Genomic DNA, 19,366 nt, shown 5'->3' with positions numbered 1-19,366 from the left:
ATGGACTTGCAGGTCTTTGGCTCACAGGAGAGACCTGCTGGAGAAAGAGAGAGAGGGGCCTTCAGCATAGAGCCGGTAGCTGAAGCCAGGAAAGCAGAAGAGCTGACCTAGGAGGGGGATGTGAGTGAGCAGAGCTGCCTGGACAGGGTTCTGAGGAGCCCTGATGTTTAGGGGACATCAGTGAGCGGCACTGGGAAGGAGCTAGGCATGCGGTAGTTGCAGTTGTCACTGACCTGACACTTGGGGATCAGCAAGTAGATAAAGTCCCAAAGCTGAGCAAGGTGGAGGCTCCCAGGCCCTTAGGGGGTGTGTATTTGCTGGGAACTAAAACCCTTGAAAAGAGAAGAAAGTAAAAAAAGAGGCTATATTTGAAAGGCTTCAGGAATATCTCATGGAACCCAGTAACCAGAAGTATTGCTGGAGCCACAGTGCTCTGCATCTCCGCTTCTCTCTGCACAGTTCAGTCTCTCCGCAGGAGGGCTTGTTGCTCTTACTTAGCACATCACAGCTGCTGAGGTTGGTGGCCTTGCACCTTCCCTGCTCCCCAGCCTCCCCAGCCCTCATGTACCCCATGCCCCAGCCGATAGGTCCTGCAGCCATTGCCTCACTGTCTTTCAGTGAGTCATTCAGGTGCCCAGGGGAGATCCTGATTGACCCAGCTTGGGCCAGAGTCTGGCCCAGTTCCCGAACACCACGACTGAGGAAATGAGAGCCATGGGTGTGCAGGGGCTCTAACAAAGGAGTTGTAGGCAGAGATGAAGTGGCGGCAGAGTCTCCAGTACAGCCATTACTAGGTGTGCTGGGGACCGTGTGATGTGCAGAGCCCAGAGCATGGGCCCTGAGGAATTGAGGAGATATCCCCCTGACCCTCCCTTGATGTGACCCTCAGCATAAAAGGAGGCAGGAATGCTGTGTGAGCATTGAAGGAAGCTGGGCTTCGAAAGGGGCTAGAGCAGCAGTTGGCAGTGAGCAGGCCCTGGCTCAGTGACAGCTATTGCTGTCCCCACTCTCCACTGGGGGCTTCGGCCGCTTCCTGTGAATCAGAGCCTTGCAGGACATTGTGGAATCAGATGACAAGGGGAAGGAACAGCTTTGTGAGCTGACAAGAGCTGGGCAGGTGTCAGGGCCCATTTTCTTGCTCTTCCTCTGAGGCACCAGGCCCAGCTCCCCCTCTGAACTGCCAGGCCCTCATATCCATCATCCCTCCATCCCCAAGATGGAGGACTAAGCACCTTCTCTAAAGGTTTTCTTACTTGGAGGTGGAGCTGTTCTCAGCCATGAATACCCCAAAATGAGGGTGGGAACTTGTGGTGGAGAAAAGGGTTATGGATCCTCTGGGAGAAACCTGTGGACTCCCTGAGATGCCTGGAGTCAGGTTCTTCCACGCAGCCCCTGCTCACTAAGGGTACTTCTCCCACCACCCTGCTCCTTTCCCAGGAGTGTGGGTCTGGGTCTCACTTCTCAGTCCTTCCCCAGGGTCAGAGCGAGCAGACCTATTCCACGGTGAAGACAGGGGCGCCTGCAGTCACTGTCACCAACCTGAAGCCTGCTACACGCTACGTCTTTCAGATCCGGGCCGCTTTCCCAGGGCCCTTCTGGGACACCCAGAACTTCCATCCCAGCATTGAAGTGCAGACCCTGGGGGAGGGTAAGTGATGTGTGCCAGCGGAGAGGCACCTAGGCAGAGAAAGCCCAGCATTGGGCTGGGCTGGGAGACAAATTAGGTGGGGGGCAGGGCTGGGGGTGTGTATCTGTGCAATTAAGGGAGCCTGCCGAAGAGATTAATTACAGCCTAAATTCATTAATGAATTTGGAAAGCATGAACTAGTCTCTGTTCAGCGACATGAATGGGATTGGGTGCCTGTCCGTGGAGAAGCTCGAGCTTCTGCATGGTATTGTGTTAGCCCCTCCTCTCAATTTCCCTCCCCTGGTTCCTCTTCTCCCCACTCACCCTCAGATTCCTTTTAGTGACATGGAGCAGAGCAGTTTAGCTTTCTCTTTTGTTGTATTGCCTGCTGCTAACCCAGCCCTCAAGATCTCACTTCTGTCTATCCTGAGCAGCTCATAAAAGTATTTTCCTGGATAAAGGCAACTCCCCCTAAGAGGCATTCTGGCACCAGCTGTCAAGATGATAATTCTTTCCCACCTGCTACATGAGCCTAATCCAAGATAGGAAGAGCTCTGAGCCCAAAGGGAAGTGGAGATAAAATGTTGAAGGAGTTTGAGTTCTGGGAAGAGAGATTGTACTTCTTGCTCGAATGCCCATGTGTGCCAGACATAGCTAGGTGCTGGCAAGAGGAGATTAGTGTTCTGTCCTGAGGGCCAGGGAACATGTGAGTGTGTGGAGATGGGCAGGAAAGGCATTTTAGGGTAGAGGAAGCCATCTGAACACAGGCTCATGGGTTGGGTGGAGTGAGTGTGGCAGAGGCAGGGCCTGTTAGCTGAAAAGGGCTGATGATTTCCATTCATTCGGTGCTTCTCAGTTTGTAGACATTGCTCAGATTCCCAGCCTCCTTTGCTATGGCTCTGGCCAAGGGGGAATATGCCTTCCAATCTGCTGAGCACTTTTTCCAGTGAGCTGTGATTCCCAAATCAGGATGACAACGAAGGATCATGCTTCACCCTGTATTAGTTATCTATTGCTGCATAACAAACTACCCCAAAGCATAGCAACTGAAAACAGCAAACATTTGCTATCTCACGGTGTTTGTAAGGCAGCATACGGGTGTGTTAGCTAAGTGCTTTTGGCTCAGGGTCTCTCCCCAGGCTATGTTCTTTGAGTCTGTGCTCACCTCAAGGCCTAGCTGGGGGAGAACCTGCTTCCCTCTTGGATTCTTGCTGGCTGTTTGCTGGAGGCACTCAGTTCTTTGACTCCTGGGCTTTTCCCTTGAGCTACTTATATATAACTTAGCAACTCTGTTCCTTCAGAGACCATGAGTGAGTGAGGTAGTGCCTAAGACAGAAGCCCACTCCAAGTTTCTTGTAGCCTCATCTTGGAAGTGACATCCCATCACTTTTACCATATTCTGTTCATTAGAAGGAAGTCATTATGTCTAGTCTGCACTCAAGGGGAATTCCAGTAGGTGAGGGATCCAGGAGGGGCATCTCAGTGGCCACTACCACAGCTGCCCTATCTCCATGTCTATTTCCACATGAACACATGGACTGTTTCTTTCCTTTTTTTTTTTCTTTTATCAAATGTACACCACAGTGGTTCAGCAGTCCCCTTCCCTTCCTCCTGCCCTCACCCACTGCCCTCCCCCTTGGTAACCGCTAGTCTATGAGTCTGATGCTGTTTTGTTCCTTCTGTTTTGCTTTGTTTTTATACTCCACAAATGAGGGAAATCATTTGGTACTTATCTTTCTCCGCCTGGCTTATTTCACTGAGCATAATACCCTCTAGCTCCATCCATGTAGTTGCAAATGGCAGGATTTCTTTTCTTATTATGCTGAATAGTGTTCCACTGTGATATATGTACCACATCTTCTTTATCCGTTCATCTATTGATGGACACTTAGGTTGCTTCCATATCTTGGGTATTGCAAACAATGCAGTGATAAATATAGAGGTGTATGTGTCTTCTCGAATCAGGGATTTTGTTTTCTTCAGGTAAATTCCTAGGAGTGAAATTACTGGGTCAAGTGGTATTTCTGTTTTTCGTTTTTTGAGGAGCCTCCATACTGCTTTCCACAGCGGTTGCACCAATTTACAGTCCCACCAACAGTGTAAGAGGGTTCCCCTTTCTCTGCACCCTCGCCGGCATTTGTTATATCTTATCTTTCAGATAGTGGCTATTCTAACTGGTTTGAGGCTATATTTCATTGTGGTTTTAATTTACATTTCCCTGATGATTAGCTGTGTGGAACATCTTTTCATGTGCCTGTTGGCCATTTGTATTTCTTCTTCGGAGAAGTGTCTTTTCAGGTCCTCTGCCCATTTTTTGATCAGGTTATTTGTTTTTTGGGTGCTGAGGTTTATGAGTTCTTTATATATTTTTGATGTTAACCCCTTATCAGATGAGTCATTTACAAATATATTCTCCCATACTGCAGGATGCCTTTTTGTTCTGCTGATGGTGTCTTTTGCTGTACAGAAGCTTTTTAGTTTGATGTAGTCCCACTTGTTCATTTTTTATTTTGTTTCCCTTGCCGAAGGAAATGTGTTTGGGAAAAAGTTGCTCATGTTTATAATCAAGAGATTTTTTGCCTATGTTTTCTTCTAAGAGTTTTATGGTTTCATGACTGACATTCATGGACTGTTTCATTTCAAACAGGCCTGGGCAACTGTACCCTTCCTCTGCCCCAGCATGACTCTGAACCCTGTTCCTCACCTCTGTGACCATAGGCTCTGAAATCCCCTCTATGACCCTGGCCTTGTTGACTCTCCCTTCCTCTTCTGTCCCTCCTCACTTGCTCTGTGGCATCCTAATGATAGCTCTCGGCTTGACCTCATCTCCCTGGCTCTCTGCGCCCCTCTGACCCCACATCCATTTCTACCCAGCCACTGCAGGCTTTCCCAGCAGCAGTGCTCCTCAGCCCTGCCAGGCCTCATCCCCTGGGTGTCGTGCGCTGTCCACCCTGTGTGTCCCCAGAACTGGGCCATCCTCCTCTGTCCCACACCAAGGCTACCTGCAGATGTGTGTTTTTCTAAACTCAGTTCAATCTTTGGCTGTGCAGCACTTTCCCTGTTCTCAATAGTTGCCCCATAGCTTCACCAGTCTCCAGCATCTCCTCTCCATCCCTGCTCCCCACCCAGTGGACACCATCGCTCCTTTCCCGGAGGCAGGAACTCTAGCTGTCTCCCTGAGGATAAAGTTCACACTCCTTGGCCTAGCATTCAAGCCATCCTGATTCCACTTCCCCCACCCCAGTTCCCTTCGTCCTCCTTCCCTCCAGCTTCATATCTGGCCACTCTGTCACCCTGCAGTCGTTTTCCAGCCACATGCATGACTTGCCGTTTTCCAGACCTAGCACATGTATCTAAGCATCATCAAAAATGCTTCCAATCTTCCATTCCAGGTTAGACGACACCTCTTGTGTGATGCCTTCACACTGGCATTAGGAATCATTTATCATGCCTCTGCTCAGCTCTGCACATTTCTCTGTTTCTTTTTTCATTCTACAGTTAAAATTTTGTTTCTCTTTCCTTCACTGGTCTGTATACTCCTCCAGGATAGGGATTCTAGCTCATTCATTGTTGTCTCCCCATTGCTAGTGCCAGCCTGGAAAACATGTTGGTTGGATGGATAGATAGATGGTTCTGAGAGTCAGTTCCTCTATGCTCCTCCTTTGGGGAAGTAGTTCAAAGCAGAGGATTCGGAATCAGGTTCAAATCTTAGGTTCATCATTTATTAGCTGTGCGACCTTGGGCAAATTACACAACTTTGCTCCATGTCAGTTTCCTTAGCTATACAGTAGAGACAAGAACACCTTACTGGCCTGTTGTAATGATGAGATAGGCCCATTTAGTTAAGCTGCATGACACAGTGTCTTGACTGGAGTAAGTGTGAATTAAATGTTAGCTCTTGTTGTTGGTGGCAAATGGTCAGATGGGAGGCTGTTCCCCCTGCAGAGCTGCCTTGAGTCTCTCTGTGCCCATCTGAAAGGCAGAAGGGAGGCCCAGACCTGCCTGTCTGGACCCCCACTCCTCTCTCAGAGGTGGGCTGCGTCGGACGCCCTCCACCCACCGCCCACAAGAGCAGGAGGCTCCACACACCACTGTGGAGGCAGGGCTGAGTGCAAGGCAGCTGTCGAAACTCTGCTGGGGGGTGAGGACAGCAGTCTGTCCTGGGGCCTCTGGGCCTGTGCCTGCCTCAACCTTGTGGTTTTCCTCCCAGCTGCCTTGGGTTCCAGGGATCAGAGCCCTGCAGTTGTTGTCACTGTGGTGACCATCTCAGCCCTCCTCGTCCTGGGCTCCGTGATGAGCGTGCTGGCCATTTGGAAGAGGTAGGTGGCTGACCCCTGATGGGTCGTATCCCTGTGCACATTAATATGTGTCCACGAGCACTTATATCTGTACCTGCGTTTGTACACATGCTGATTTGCACGTGTAAGCACACCATGCTGTAGGTCCAGAATGGCTAGGATGGTCCCGGCCCCTCCCCCACACACCACGCAGGAGGCAGCCAGCAGGCCACTAGCTCAGCCGCTCTGGGATGGCGGGGATTTAGCTCCTTAACTCATTAAATGTCAGAAGGAGTCACTGAGGGTGGAATCAAGCTCCAGCTGTTCCAGTGTGATTAGGATTCTCCTGAGGTGCTCAGAGGCCCCCAGCCCGTGCCCTCAAGGGATCTTGAGGCCCTTGAACACAGGCAAAGGGAAGAAAGGCAGAAATTGTGCTGTGTGTATGTGTATGGGAGGGGGAAAACAGGGAGTGGAAGCCAGAAATCCCCAACCCAACAGAAGGAAGCTTGCAGGACAGTGGGGAGAGAAAGGGGAGGTGAGGAGAGGGAAAGGTGTGGGGCTTGAATCTGGCTCAGCGAAGATTCCAGTCCTTTTGCACACAGGAGAGACCTCATGGCATATATTTCCCCCTTCTCCCCACGGCCACACTCTGCTACATGTAGAGGTACCCAGCTGGGACTGAGATCAGACCTGAGGGGCTGAAATGGGCTGGGTGGCAGGAGCAGAAGAGAGAAATGGGCTGGCCAGGGAGCCACAGCTCAGCACATCTCAGCATCCCGCAACTGCCTGTGGGCTAGAGGGACAGTGAACATCCATCTGGCACGGCCTGTTTGCTTGGCCTGGAATGAGGCGCTGTAAGTGGCAGAGGAGGAGCAGGCATTGTCCTGCAGGTCTGGGAGGCAGCTCTGCCTGGGCCAGGTGAGTCAGGAAGGCAGGACAAGAGTAGCGAGCTCTGTCTCATGCCTAAGGTCCATTTGCTGGACCTGTGGGAGAGGCAGGAATGGACAGGACCTGCGAGCATCTTGTTCTGGCTGTGGGCTGAGGGGCTCAGGGAGGCAGAAGGAGGAAAGCGGAGACAAGGGAGTAAGGGGCACCTCTCCGGGCAGGACTCTGCAGGCCAGGAGCAGCTGCCCAGGATTTCCTTAGAGACAGAAGCACTGGGCAGGCAGAGTAGGCTAGGGGGATGGTGAGGTGGGCGGTGGTGGGGGGCCTTCAAAACCTGCTTAAAATCCAAAGGCACTGAAGAGGTGAGAGTCAGCTCATCTGGTGTCCCCAGGCATAGAGGTGGACCTCTTCAGTGCGTACGTCCCCCCTTGACAGACTGACATCTCCCTGTCTGTCACCTCCTCTCCCAGTCTCTGCAGTGCCTGCTCTGTTCTGTGGTCTCCTTACCTCCACATTCTCTCTCCAGTCCCTTCCGGCCCACCCAGCTTCTCCCTGAGGATGTCATCTGGTGGAAGCCTCTGATGTTCTCTGCCGCTCCTCCATCCACTCAGCTTTGCCCCGTTCTTCTATGTCCGCCTCTCCTGGTGTTCCCCTCATTCATGGAAGTCCTGTCACCACGCTAGGTGACTTCACCTAGTAGCCATTGGACAACCTGTCCCACCCCTGGTCTCTCAGTTCTTTGGCATCATTCCCAAGGGCCTTCTCTTGTGCTCCACCTCCACCTCCCTCTCTCATCTCCTGACACGGACCTGGCCGTCAATCAGATGCTGAATCCAGTTCTTCTCGGGCCCTATAGACCCCTGTCCTTGCAGAGGACAGAGCCAGAGAAGTGTGACTAGGAACAAGTCTAAGGAACCCCAACATTTAGAGATTAGGTGGGGGAGAAAGAAGCCACAGAGGAGACCACAAAAGAACCATCAAAGAAATCAAAGAGAAAAAGAAGGGAAGTTGGAGGTGGTGATTATCACCAGAACCAAGGAAAGAAAGAGTGGATGTGGGGAGACAGGTTCTGTGAAGGCTCAAGGAGGAGGGACTGTGTTTTGATATGGATGGGAAAGGGGGGACCCGCTGTCCCATAGGAAGCAGTGGTCACAGCGGGTGGTTAACAGCATGGGCTCTGGAGCCTGACCCCACAGTCTGGCTTTCCCCCTCCTCCACTCAGTAGCTGTGGGACTGTGTGGCTTGATTTCCTCTTTAATAAAATTGGGATAAAGACAGCCCCGTGTGATAACACTGTGGCAAAGCGCTTAGTAAGCGCTCAGTAAATGTTAGCTATGATGTGGGGAAGAGGGGGACGCTGTAAGTAGTAATGGGTTCCTGCTCCTTCGGCAGGAATACCTAGGAATAGTGTGGGGCCAGGGTTTTACGTGCAATGTGGGGAAAAGTTTTCAGAGCTGGACAAGTAGTCCCTCCCCTGGGATGCAGACCTTGTCCTTTCAAAGGGACAAGGAGCTGTAGCCCTGGGTACTGGTGAGATGGGAAGGTCTGGAGCAGCCTGGGTCAAAGAATGACTGTGTATCTCCCCAGGCCTTGCAGTTATGGCAAAGGGGGCCGGGACGCCCACGAGGAGGAGGAGCTGTATTTCCACTGTGAGTTGTCACCCAGCCGCTTCCCAACCTTTTTCACTGCCATTGCATAACCCGTACTCCCCAGCCTTGGAGGCCCCTTTCCTCAGGCCTATCTCTTTCTCTCTTCACCAGTCAAAGTCCCCACACGCCGCACGTTCGTGGACCCCCAGAGTTGTGGAGATCCGATGCAGGCTGTGCATCTGTTTGCCAAGGAGCTGGATGCAAAAAGCGTCACACTGGAGAAGAGCCTTGGAGCAGGCAAGCCGGGCACCTCCAGAGCCTAGTCGGGCTGGAGCCCCACACCCACCCAATCTCCTCCCTCTCCAGGAGCCTCGCCTCCACCCACCCCACCTCTGCCTTGTAAGCCCACCCCCACCCAAGCCCCACCCTGTGCAGGAAGCCCCACCACACCTAGCCAGATTTCTGCCCACCAAGTTGCAGGGAAAGGGATGGCAGAGGAGTCTGCCACTGCCTTCTGCCCCCACGGTCACTGAAATCTGTCCATTTAGGCCCTTTCAGAACTGGCCTCTGCAGACTACCACTGGCAAAAGTTCAGTCCCAGGCCTGCATGGGCAGTAGGGCCAGACCTACCTGAGTTCTAGTTGTGGCCCTACCACTGACCGCTGTGTGACCAGGGGCACATCCATCTTCTGCTCTGAGCCTCAGTTTCTCATCCGTGAAATGGGTATAATATTTGCCTCATACAGAGCTGATGCAGGGACTTCCCTCAGGCCTTGGGTGCTGGCCCTCTGATGGTCAGTCTCCTGGCTTCCTTCCTTCCTGTCTACAAACACTGTGCTGAGAGGAAGCAGCCTCGTTTACCAGAGCCAGGTGCTCTCCCCTGGCACTGTCTCCAGACAAGCTGGACAGAAGCCAGAAAGGGGCGGTGTGGCCGGATAGACACCATCGTCATCCTTCCTGGGTCACACACACAGGGTTTTAATAGTCTTCCAAACCCTGTCATGTACTGTCCTTTCTTTGAGGCTTTGAAATCTCCTGCTGAGGCAGGCATTGAAATCTCCCACTGAGGAGGAGCCCCCATTTCACAGAGAAGAAGACTGACGCCAGGAGAGGGAAAGAGATAAAGCCCACGTCACCTTGCTAGTGCTAGTTTACTGGAATTTAAACTGAGGAGCTGTGAGTCCTGGGCCGGAAATGGCCTGTGGAGAAGATGCCTTCTCCTCACTTATGCTACCAGTTTGGCAGGGGGCTGGGGATGGGCTCCAGGGGACTTTCTGAGGTGCTATTTCCCCATAGGGCGATTTGGGGAGCTGTGCTGTGGTTGCCTGCAGCTCCCTGGCCGCCAGGAGCTCCCCGTGGCCATACACACACTGAGGGATGGCTGCTCTGACTCACAGAAGCTCAGCTTCCTGGCAGAAGCCCTCACCCTGGGCCAGTTTGACCACAGCCATGTGGTGCGGCTGGAGGGTGTCGTCACCCGAGGTAGGGCTCAGTGCCGCACACGTACAGGGGTGGGCATGACAGGGCAGGAGGGGAGTGTTCCTGTGCCCCCAGGCTCTTCCTCAGCCATGAGGGGGAACCCCCAGCTGCCCAGTGTGGAGAGAAGGCCTCAGCTTTCTTTCACTGGTTCAGGATGGCCCCTCTGACCCTGGATGAACTTTCTGACTTACGGTGATACTGTGTGGGGTACTCTGCTTGGACCTGGGTGATCTTTCTTAGCAGACTTGTTGCAGCTCCTGACCTTGGCCTTTGTCCTCCTAAAGACATCTCCTCCTTTGTTCTTTGGCATAGAGGATCCTGGACTGGGCATCAGGGTGGCAAGATTGGGGAAGCTTGTTTCTAGCAGTCTTGGCCAGGCTGGAGCCCAGGTTGGGGGAGCACACAGAGGGCAGCAGGCAACTTAGCGTGTGTTCCCCATCCCTGGGTACAGGAAGCACCTTGATGATTGTCACCGAGTATATGAGCCATGGTGCCCTGGATGGCTTCCTCAGGGTGAGTGGCTTGGGCCCCAGGGGGAGCTGGTAACAATGGTATTCATCCTTCACTTTTTTCTTTGGTGGAACATGCAATTGGCATCATTTTCTAAACAGGTGCCCATTGGCCAGGCTGACCTGGTAGGGCACAGGGTAAACTGAAGCCCAGAAAGGGCCAGGTGACTTCCCTGGGGTCACACAGCATCAGAGAGTTGGTGTGCAGTCCCAGCCTCGGTCTCCTCCTACAGTGGCACGAAGGCCAGCTGGTGGCTGGGCAGCTGATGGGGCTGCTGCCCGGGCTGGCATCGGCCATGAAGTATCTGTCAGAGATGGGCTACGTTCACCGGGGCCTGGCGGCCCGCCGTGTACTGGTCAGCAGTGGCCTCGTCTGTAAGATCTCTGGCTTTGGGCGGGGGCCCCGGGACCGGGCAGAGGCTGTCTACCACACCATGGTGAGGACCCCCTTCCCCTGCAAGCCTGCCTGCCCCCTTTCTGGTCAGGTTGCACCAGAGGCCCCATCTCCACTCCCGCCCCTCCCCTGCCGGGTCAGGGTCACGCCCAACCCTGCCCACCCCCAGTTGGGCCTGAGTAAATGCCAGTGTGGCATCACCCTGTGCTCAGCTTGTGTGCCTTCCCCGGACATGCAGCTGGGAGAACGGGTCTGGGTCTGTGTCTCCGTGGGGTCGGGAACCCCGGGTGTGCCCGAGTCCCTTCCTGCCCCTGACCTGCCTCCCCTCCCACAGAGTGGCCGCAGCCCAGCGCTGTGGGCTGCCCCCGAGACACTTCAGTTTGGCCACTTCAGCTCTGCCAGTGACGTGTGGAGCTTTGGGGTCCTCATGTGGGAGGTGATGGCCTTTGGGGAGCGGCCCTACTGGGACATGTCTGGCCAAGACGTGAGTGACCTGTGGCTCCAGCTCCTTGCCTTCTGATCCTGTTACCCTCTGACCATAGGCCCCAGCTCCTTGACCTCTGCCTGCTGACCCTTGACCTCTTAACCTCAGGTCCCTCTTCACTGTCTACTTGCTTCCAGTCCTGCCTGGCCACCACCCGAGTCTTCCTTGGGATGGAGTGTGTGTGTGTGTGTGTGTGTGCACTGGGGGGACCTAAAGCCTCCTGTCTGCCCACCACCCGCATGGCCCAGGTGATCAAGGCAGTGGAGGATGGCTTCCGGCTGCCGCCCCCCAGAAACTGCCCCTCCCCACTGCACCGACTCATGCTTGACTGCTGGCAGAAGGACCCAGGTGAGCGGCCCAGGTTCTCCCAGATCCACAGCATCCTGAGCAAGATGGTGCAGGACCCAGAACCCCCAAAGTGCGCCACGACCACCTCTCCCAGGTACAGCTGCCTTCACTCCCCACAGGTACATTCCCATCTATCCCCAGCCATGCAGACCCAGCCAACCTCTCACCCCTCCATGAATGGCCTCCCCACATATCTCAAGTACAAGTGTCCCCCCACCTGCCCAGGTATGACCGCTTAATCCATTGCCCCAGGCAGAGCTGATACTCCTGCCTGCCTTAGACACGTGGAACCTCTCACCTGTCTTGGCCTCTTCAACTTGTCCTGGATTTTGCCCCATATACCCCAGGTGACCACTGACTAGATAAATATATGTGGTAATAGTTTTAACAAATTTGTAGTTCCAATAAATAAAATAAGTGAAATTAGTATTAGTTGTTGCAAATATAGGTCCCTCCCAAACTACTAAGTATTTCCCAACCCCAGACTGTTCCACATACTCCCAATATCTTTAGCTGTCTCAGGTGAAACCTGCTCTAGGCTGCCTGGGTATCTTGAAATCCTCACGTGCTCTGAGAATGCCAAGCACCCCGTGTGAGCCACGTCTGCCCTGGGGCTCGGCTGGCCCCCTCTGTCCTTTCACAGCTGGCTTCCTCCGGAGAGTGACGGGACAGGGCACCAGATCCCTGCCGTCAGCTGACCACAGCTCCTCTGCTCCCAGGCCCCCGACCCCCCTGGCGGACCGTGCCTTCTCTACCTTCCCCTCCTTTGGCTCTGTGGGTGCGTGGCTGGACGCCCTGGACCTGGGCCGGTACAAGGACAGCTTTGCCGCCGCTGGCTATGGAAGCCTGGAGGCCGTGGCTGCCATGGCTGCCCAGTGAGTCTGAGGGGCCTGGGTCCAGACTTCCCTGGCAGGGGAGGGAGAGCGGGAGTGGAGGCTGAGGTGGCTGTGTCTGACCAGCCTTCTTCACAGGGAGCTGATGGGCCTGGGCATCTCGTCAGCAGAACACCAGGAGGCCCTTCTCAGTGGAATCAGCGCCCTGCGGGCACGAGTACTCCAGCTGCAGGGCCAGGGCGTGCAGGTGTGAGCGGCCGTTCATCCAGGCCAGGATCCCCGGGGGAGGCCAGACCCCGGCCCTGACGCGGACCTTGGCGAGCTGCACTTCACCTGTGCGACCGTGCACACTCTCCTTCTCCACGTGGGCCCAGAGTTTGCTTAGGGCCACAGTTTCCCCCCCATCTCACTGCCTACTCCTTCCATTCTCCCCAGTCTAAACCCCTTGGCTGACTCAGTCTACCTGGAAGAAGATTCAGATCCTGGGGGGGCCCCCTGAGATCACAGCGGGAGGAAACTCAGGGCCTCAGAGACCAAGGTGGGCAGGAGCGGGAACGGATGATAATAGCTTTAAATCGCCTGGTTCGTGCCCTTCTGTCTTCCACACCCACTGGAGTCTGGGGCCACACTCTCCCACAGACCCTGTGGCCAGTTGGCAGCACAGGTCGCTGCAGGGCTAAGATGAGCCCTGCAGTGACCACAGCCTCCCAGCAGCCCCTCGTTATGGGCCCTGGAGAAGCAGGGTGCTCATGTCCCTGTTCTTGGGCTCGGCGCTGTCAGGACAGTGATTCTGAGGCCCCGGGCAGCAGGGTAGTGCTGAGCTCAGGGGCTGGACCCTGAGGGCCCTGAACTCAGGAGCTGATTTCTGCCTCCCCTGCCCTTGGGCTGACAGTCCAGGGGGAGGAGGAGTGTCCTGGGGAGGCCGTTCAAGGTCCTGGTGCTCCCCTGAGGTCCAACCAGGCCTCCCTTGGCATTTCTTTTATAAATCCACTGGCCGGGACATCTGGGAAGAGTGTGAGGTGAGCTGTTTTCTCCCCGGGGACCCCAAGAACTTTCCACTCCGGCCTTGGGGGATGGTGAAGAAGAGACCTTCCGAGAGGGAACGCTCTGACAGGCTGGCCCAACCCTCACTGTGCAGAGAGGGAAAATCAAGGCCAGTGAGGATTCAGGGTCAGAGCTGGGGTCAGAACCTGTGTGCCGACTTGGCTCTGGAGAGTGAGTCCCTGGGCCTACCCTGTGCTACCAGCCCTCTTCCCTGAGGCAGCCCCGGGGTCCTCTGAGGTGACCCCTCTTGCACGCCCCACCCCCTGGGCCCCACCCAGCCTCCCCTGTTGCTCCTTCTCCCTTTGGTTTCTGTGGGGCGCCAGCAGACAAGGTTGTGCTGAGCTGACTCCACGTTCCTTATCCAGGAGGGCTGTCCCGCGCTGCGGGTGATGTGAGGCGGGGCTCTCACAGGGCGGCAGGAGGGTGGCTGGGTCTGGAGAGGACCACGGGGCTGAGTTTGTGCAGGCCACCCCTGGCGTATGCCCACTCGGGGTGGCTGTGTGTGGGTGGGGTGGGCGGGGAGGAGACCAGGGCAGTGGAAAGTGGTGCGTGAGGTGTAGAACCGGCCCTTGGAAGGCTCAGACTAGGTGCGGAGGTGAGCTCAGGAGCTGCCAAGTCCTACCAGGTGCCTTCCGGAGGCCCCAGGCCCCAGGGAGACCTCGGGGTCTGTGGGCAGGTCAGGGACAGGCAGGTGGACACTCTTCATTTGCGTATGTGCAGGGGTGTCTGGAGAGGCTTCCTGGATTGAGAGGCTTAGGTGGAAATTGCACAGGGCCTTGAAGGGGGTGGGGGTGTCCTTCCTTAGGGTGGGTTGAATTTTCCACAGGCAAGATGGAGGGCCTAGAACAGGAGGAGTTCAGGCAGAGAGGCTGGCATGAGGAGGACCCTGCAGTCTGGGTGGCGCAGTGCCCCTCTGGGGCACCTGTGGTGGGGTATCCCCACAGCGGTGCCTTTGGCCTGGCCCTGCGAGCGGTGGCTCTTCTGTCCTTGGAGCACCCCCTCCCCCGCTCTCCCATCTCCTGAGACCTGCCCCCACTCAGTGGCTTTGGGGGTCCTAGGAGGACTGAGACATTGCTTCCACCTTTGACAGGGCTGGGGGGTCCCATGCCAGGTGCCCTCTAGGCTCTGCCCTCTGCCCCCAGAAAGCCCAGAGAGGACATGGGGTGGGGACCGCTGTCCCATGTTGGGTGGAGGGAGCCTCATTCCCATCTCCGGCTATATCAATCATTCTCTAAAGGTCAAAGTCCCCTCCCCTCCCCCAGCTGTTCTGCAGAGGGTCCCCCTGGCTGTATTGCTAGGACTTCGGTGTCCAGGGTAGATCTTCCCTCCCCTGAGGAGTGAGGTCCCAGAATCCTGAGGGGTCCCAGGCCACAGCCCTGCACAGGTGCCAGCATAATGCAGGCTGATGGTTCTCTGTGAGCCCTCTACAGATCTATTTTTATATGGAACTTGTTCACTGGACAGAGAGGTGGTCTGCAACCCTCTAGCACCCATCTGAGCCCACCCAGAAGGGAAGGGGCCAGTCAGGGAGGTGGTTCCTTTGACTAATCCTGGAGATGTTTTTATATTTCTTGGGTTCTATATGCAAGACAAAATAATAAAAACTTGTCTGTGATATGGTGCCTCTTTCAGCGACAATTGCTTAACCATTAAGAGCTTGTGTGGGAGGGTTGCAGCCACCCCCAGCCCACCACAGGTGTTCTCCAGAGTGTGTGTCTGAGGTCTGCCTGTGCAGAGATGAATCATTTAGCCCCTGCCAAGAAAGACCTCCCAGTCTATGGGGGACACATTTCTGAAAAAGATGACAGGACGGCATGATCAGGGCTACCATGGAGGTGAGCTCTGGGTGGCCTGGGAGTGTAGAGAAGGGTGTTACCCGGTTTTGGGAGCAGTAAACCAAGGAAGGCTTCCCCAAACAGGCAGCACTCGGGTGGTTGTGCCAGTCCCTGAGATGGACCCGGTGGGGAGGGGCAGCGGGGTGCATAGGGATGTGGGGGGAGGGCAGGAAGTGACGAGCTCATTTTGGACGTGTGTTTGAGAGCTGGTGGACATACAGGCAGAGGTGTAGGAGGCAGGCAGATACTGGGTCTGGAATTTGGCGCAGATACGGGCTAGAGACAGCTTTGAGGGCCACTGGTTCCTAGGTGGGGGTTGAAGCCACAGTGAGAAGGAAGTCACCCTGCGCTGGCCCGTGGAGGAGAGGGATGCGGTGGGGAAACTCGGACCCTGGGAAGCAGCTGGATGAAGAGGCGGAACCTGAGGGAGCAGCAGAGAGAAGCCAGGAAGGGGTCATGCCGTGGAGCCAAAGGAGGGGCAGGTTTTGATATTAAATACAGAGCAGCCAGGTGGGAAGTGGGTGGAAGAGTGGCTGTCCAGTCAGCTGTTACTGGTGACTGTGTTTGTTCCCTAGGGCTGCTGTAACAACCACAAGCTGCAGGGCTTAAACCAGGGCGTTCATTGTCCCACTGATCGAGGCCAGAAGCCTGAGATCAAGGTGTCAGCAGAGTCGGTTCCTCCTTAGGGAAGGCTCTGTTCCAGTGTCTCTCCTTGGCTTGTAGGTGGCCGTCTTCTCCCTGTGTCTCTTTACACCATCTCCCCTCTATGCGTGTTTCTATGTCCAGATTTCCCCTTTTTGGAAGCACACCAGCTATACTGGGTTAGGGCCCATCCTAAAGAACTCATTTTAACTCGATTGCCTCTGTAAAGACTCCGTCTCCCACTTCTGAAGTTCTGGCCATTAGGACTTCAACATGAATTTTGAGGGGACACAATTCAGCCCCTTAGTTGTGGGGCAGCGGCAGAAGCCAGATAAGAAGATTGAGGAGTGGAGTTTAGGAATCTTTTCAGGGACGCTGCGAAGGGAGGAAGGTGGGATAAGAGAGGGATCAGGGCAGAATGCGGTTGTCAGCTGAGTGCTGGAGGACTGCCTGAGTGCTCACGTGTACGCGCGTGCGTACACACACACGTGCACACACTGATACCATGTGAGCCCTTGCTTTTCTCGGCTTGCAAGTGCTTCTGCTCTCCCGACCCAGGCTGTTCATGTTCATAGCCTAGAGAAGGTCTTATGTATCCTCTTAGACCAGGCTGTGGGAATCACGTAGCACTGGGGACTAGGGGGCAAGGGTGGCAATACATAACACCAGTTTCCTCCTGCCCTGTGCTCAGAAGCAATTGAGTCCTGATCACTGGGCCAGATGGAGATCAGGATACCAGTTCTTTGATAAGGCTGACTGGTGAGTGTTGCTTACCATGTTTCTTCAGATCTAACATGCCATCCAGTCCAAGTTGTACCCCTGAGAAACATTACAGTCAATTAAACTATGTCATGCCATCAGATGGGATGATGCTTCCCAATTTGAGATGTTAACATGTGAACTGCACATTTTTGGTAAGTGAGATGTGGTATGTTGGGGACAAAGTGCATTTCCCACCATTTCCCTGAATTAGACCCACCCAGTGCCAGGCTGAGCTAGACAGCCACAAGCCTCCCCTGCAAGGGCCAAGCTCCTCCACCCTATTTTCTGCATGATGGGGAGCCCACCAGGGTACCCCTTTCTTGTGGCAGGCAGACCTGCAGGAGAAGCCAGATGGCACCGATTCAAGCAGGTTCTTCCTTCTGTCCCCCAGTTTCGTTAGGTCCTGGGCAGGAGTGAATGAGTGGGTTGGAGATGTCAGCAGGGTTGCCCTGCTGGTCTGCCCCTAGAGGCACGCAACCAGGTGACGGGGACCTCCACCAACACTTAACACAGTACCTGGCACACAATGAGCGGCCACTAAATGTTATTAAGGTGTGAGACATTAGGGAGCTTTACAGTACATGGTTGGGGATAGAAATGAACGTCTCTGGATGGTGAGGCCACGGACCAGGTTGACAGAGTATTTGCTTATCCAGTGAACATGTACCCAGACCCTCCTATGTGGAAGACAGAGAAGGTAAAGACCTCACTGCCTGAGACAGGAGTCCGTTAAAAGCATAAAAGGCACCGCAGTAGGGATAAATCCTAGGCGGTGTGGGAGCCCCGTGGGCTGCTGCCTGACCTCGTCCTTGGGGAGGTGTGAGAAGACCCACAGGGGACAGCCAGGTAGTGCATTCACTGCCCTTACTAACCAGTGACCGAGTTCTGGAGCAGCTCCTAACAGCACCGCTATCACACTGCTCAGGACTTGAGTAAAACTCACCGTATAGCACCCCCTCTAAATATCTTTGTACCCTTTGCCATTTAAGCTCAAGTGTCTGCCAATATCTGGAAAAAACCCTGCTAGTCGCCTCAGTATATGCCCCACCTCATTTTAGTAGCTGGGCTCCCTGGGGTCTTGGGGCAACAGAGAGAAGTCAGAACCTGTTTGGGTTCACGCATGACCTCATAAAGCCTGCCAGCATCTTGTGAGCAGACTATGGATATTCCAAGCCTTGCCCCAAGGAATATGTTTTGACCAGGACTGCTTGTGTAAGTTTAACAGAAACAAAAAACCAAAACCAAACCTGTTTTCCTGTCCCCTCCCAGTTAGACTACATTTGCCCCTTCTCCCCACCCTAGCACCACACTCATTTTTGACCATCAGCTGGGATACTGTTGAAAAAGCTGAGACAAGCAGGTTTGCTAGTGAGACATTTGCGTCTGACCTGAAGGGGTGTCATCTACCTCTACCCTGACGGCTCCTGGCATATTGTGACATGCCACATGTCTGTGGCCCTGAAAACTTACACATGGGGCCTGGGCTCTTCCTGGTATCTTGGTGCCAAGGGTATGTTATATCCTCCACCATATCCATCAGTCAAGGGTCAGAAAACGCCAACTACATAGACCCTAATATCAACTAAGGGAAAGATGATGGCAAAGTGCAGAAGACAGAAAGTGTAGGTTACAGATGGCAGGAAGGGAGCTGGGGAGAGTAGACTTGTTCAATAGGTAAGGTGATACCCATGGGGATGATACAGGGCTGGGAAGGTGTCTAATCCTGTAAAGGGAGGACACGTTTGCTAAAGCAAATTGGATTCCAGACCCCCAATTAAGTGGGGAGCTCAGTGTAGGCCCCAGTTCTGATTGAACTATGTCCTCCAGTCCTTCCATTTCTGAAGCCACATAAATTATCTACTATTTAAATCTTCAGCGTATATGTCATGCTGAATTTTAAGTATGGGTCAACCAGTGTCACTGGGACATACTGCATTGGTATGTGAATTCATTATCATTGGTGGAGATGGGAAGGCAACTACTTTGAGCTAAAAACTGTGTCTGATGCAGTGAATACATGATGCTTAGATGTCCCAAAGAACTAGCTTTTCATATGAGTAACTTAATCTAACTCTTCTTAGGGCAATCCATTGGGAATTCTTTCAACAGGAAGCCCCAAGTACAGCTTTTGGAAAGATTAGGAGGGCTTTTAGGCAAAGGATGAACCAGTTTACTGGAACTCTAGGGTTCTCTGAAACTGCCTTGGGGCCCTGGGGAAGGGTAGGGCTCCAGGCTCCATGCACAGCAGCCCTGCATCTATTTGTTTTATACACACAGTGGAGGGTACAAAGTAAACTGCCCATGGGGATGAGGTAGGTTAACAAGGAGAAGAAATCTAACTGGGATTACTTTGAATGGGAAGAGGATTCGCTAAGGGTCAAGGGAAGCTGCCCTCAGGAACAGCTGACTGTGGCCTGTCTTTCCAGATCTTATTTCTACTTTAGCAGTCATTTTTATAAAAATCTCTTAGTTTTTGAATTGTTAGCAACTAATTTGAAAAAACAATACCCAAACAGTGAAAATAAAAGTATGACTGGAGGTCCTATCTGGTTTGTGGGCTGGCAGTAATATGTAACTTTTCTTTGCAACATCCCAGCCTGTGATAGTTCAGCCCATGCTTTAAATGGGGAATGTCACTACCTTCCAAGTCAGCCCCTA

The 19,366-nt window shown here is 53.9% G+C and overlaps 1 protein-coding gene across 3 annotated transcripts in view; it reads left to right on the top strand.

Moving 5' to 3' along the window:
* Positions 1-15,084, top strand: part of EPHA10 (EPH receptor A10) — a 51,479-nt gene extending 36,395 nt beyond the window's left edge. Inside the window, exons 7-17 of one of the 3 annotated variants that reach the window (XR_008996970.1) lie at positions 1,477-1,648; positions 5,838-5,946; positions 8,377-8,438; positions 8,550-8,675; positions 9,675-9,860; positions 10,309-10,370; positions 10,600-10,803; positions 11,095-11,244; positions 11,493-11,686; positions 11,818-11,939; positions 12,312-12,445. Coding sequence is in view for 1 of the 3 variants with exons in the window: in XM_036876575.2 (XP_036732470.2) it covers positions 1,477-1,648; positions 5,838-5,946; positions 8,377-8,438; positions 8,550-8,675; positions 9,675-9,860; positions 10,309-10,370; positions 10,600-10,803; positions 11,095-11,244; positions 11,493-11,686; positions 12,312-12,467; positions 12,564-12,678 (1,536 nt within the window). In the remaining 2 variants the exon portion in view is untranslated. Of the gene's footprint in view, positions 1-1,476; positions 1,649-5,837; positions 5,947-8,376; positions 8,439-8,549; positions 8,778-9,674; positions 9,861-10,308; positions 10,371-10,599; positions 10,804-11,094; positions 11,245-11,492; positions 11,687-11,817; positions 11,940-12,311; positions 12,468-12,563 lie in introns of those variants that run through there. The other 2 variants (XM_036876575.2, XR_005022914.2) reach the window with 2 other exon arrangements.
* The last annotated feature ends 4,282 nt before the right edge of the window (positions 15,085-19,366 follow it).

The sequence above is a fragment of the Manis pentadactyla genome, chromosome 4 (assembly GCF_030020395.1).
Source record: "Manis pentadactyla isolate mManPen7 chromosome 4, mManPen7.hap1, whole genome shotgun sequence".
Taxonomy (NCBI): domain Eukaryota; kingdom Metazoa; phylum Chordata; class Mammalia; order Pholidota; family Manidae; genus Manis; species Manis pentadactyla.
This window is presented reverse-complemented; position numbering and strand designations above follow the sequence as displayed.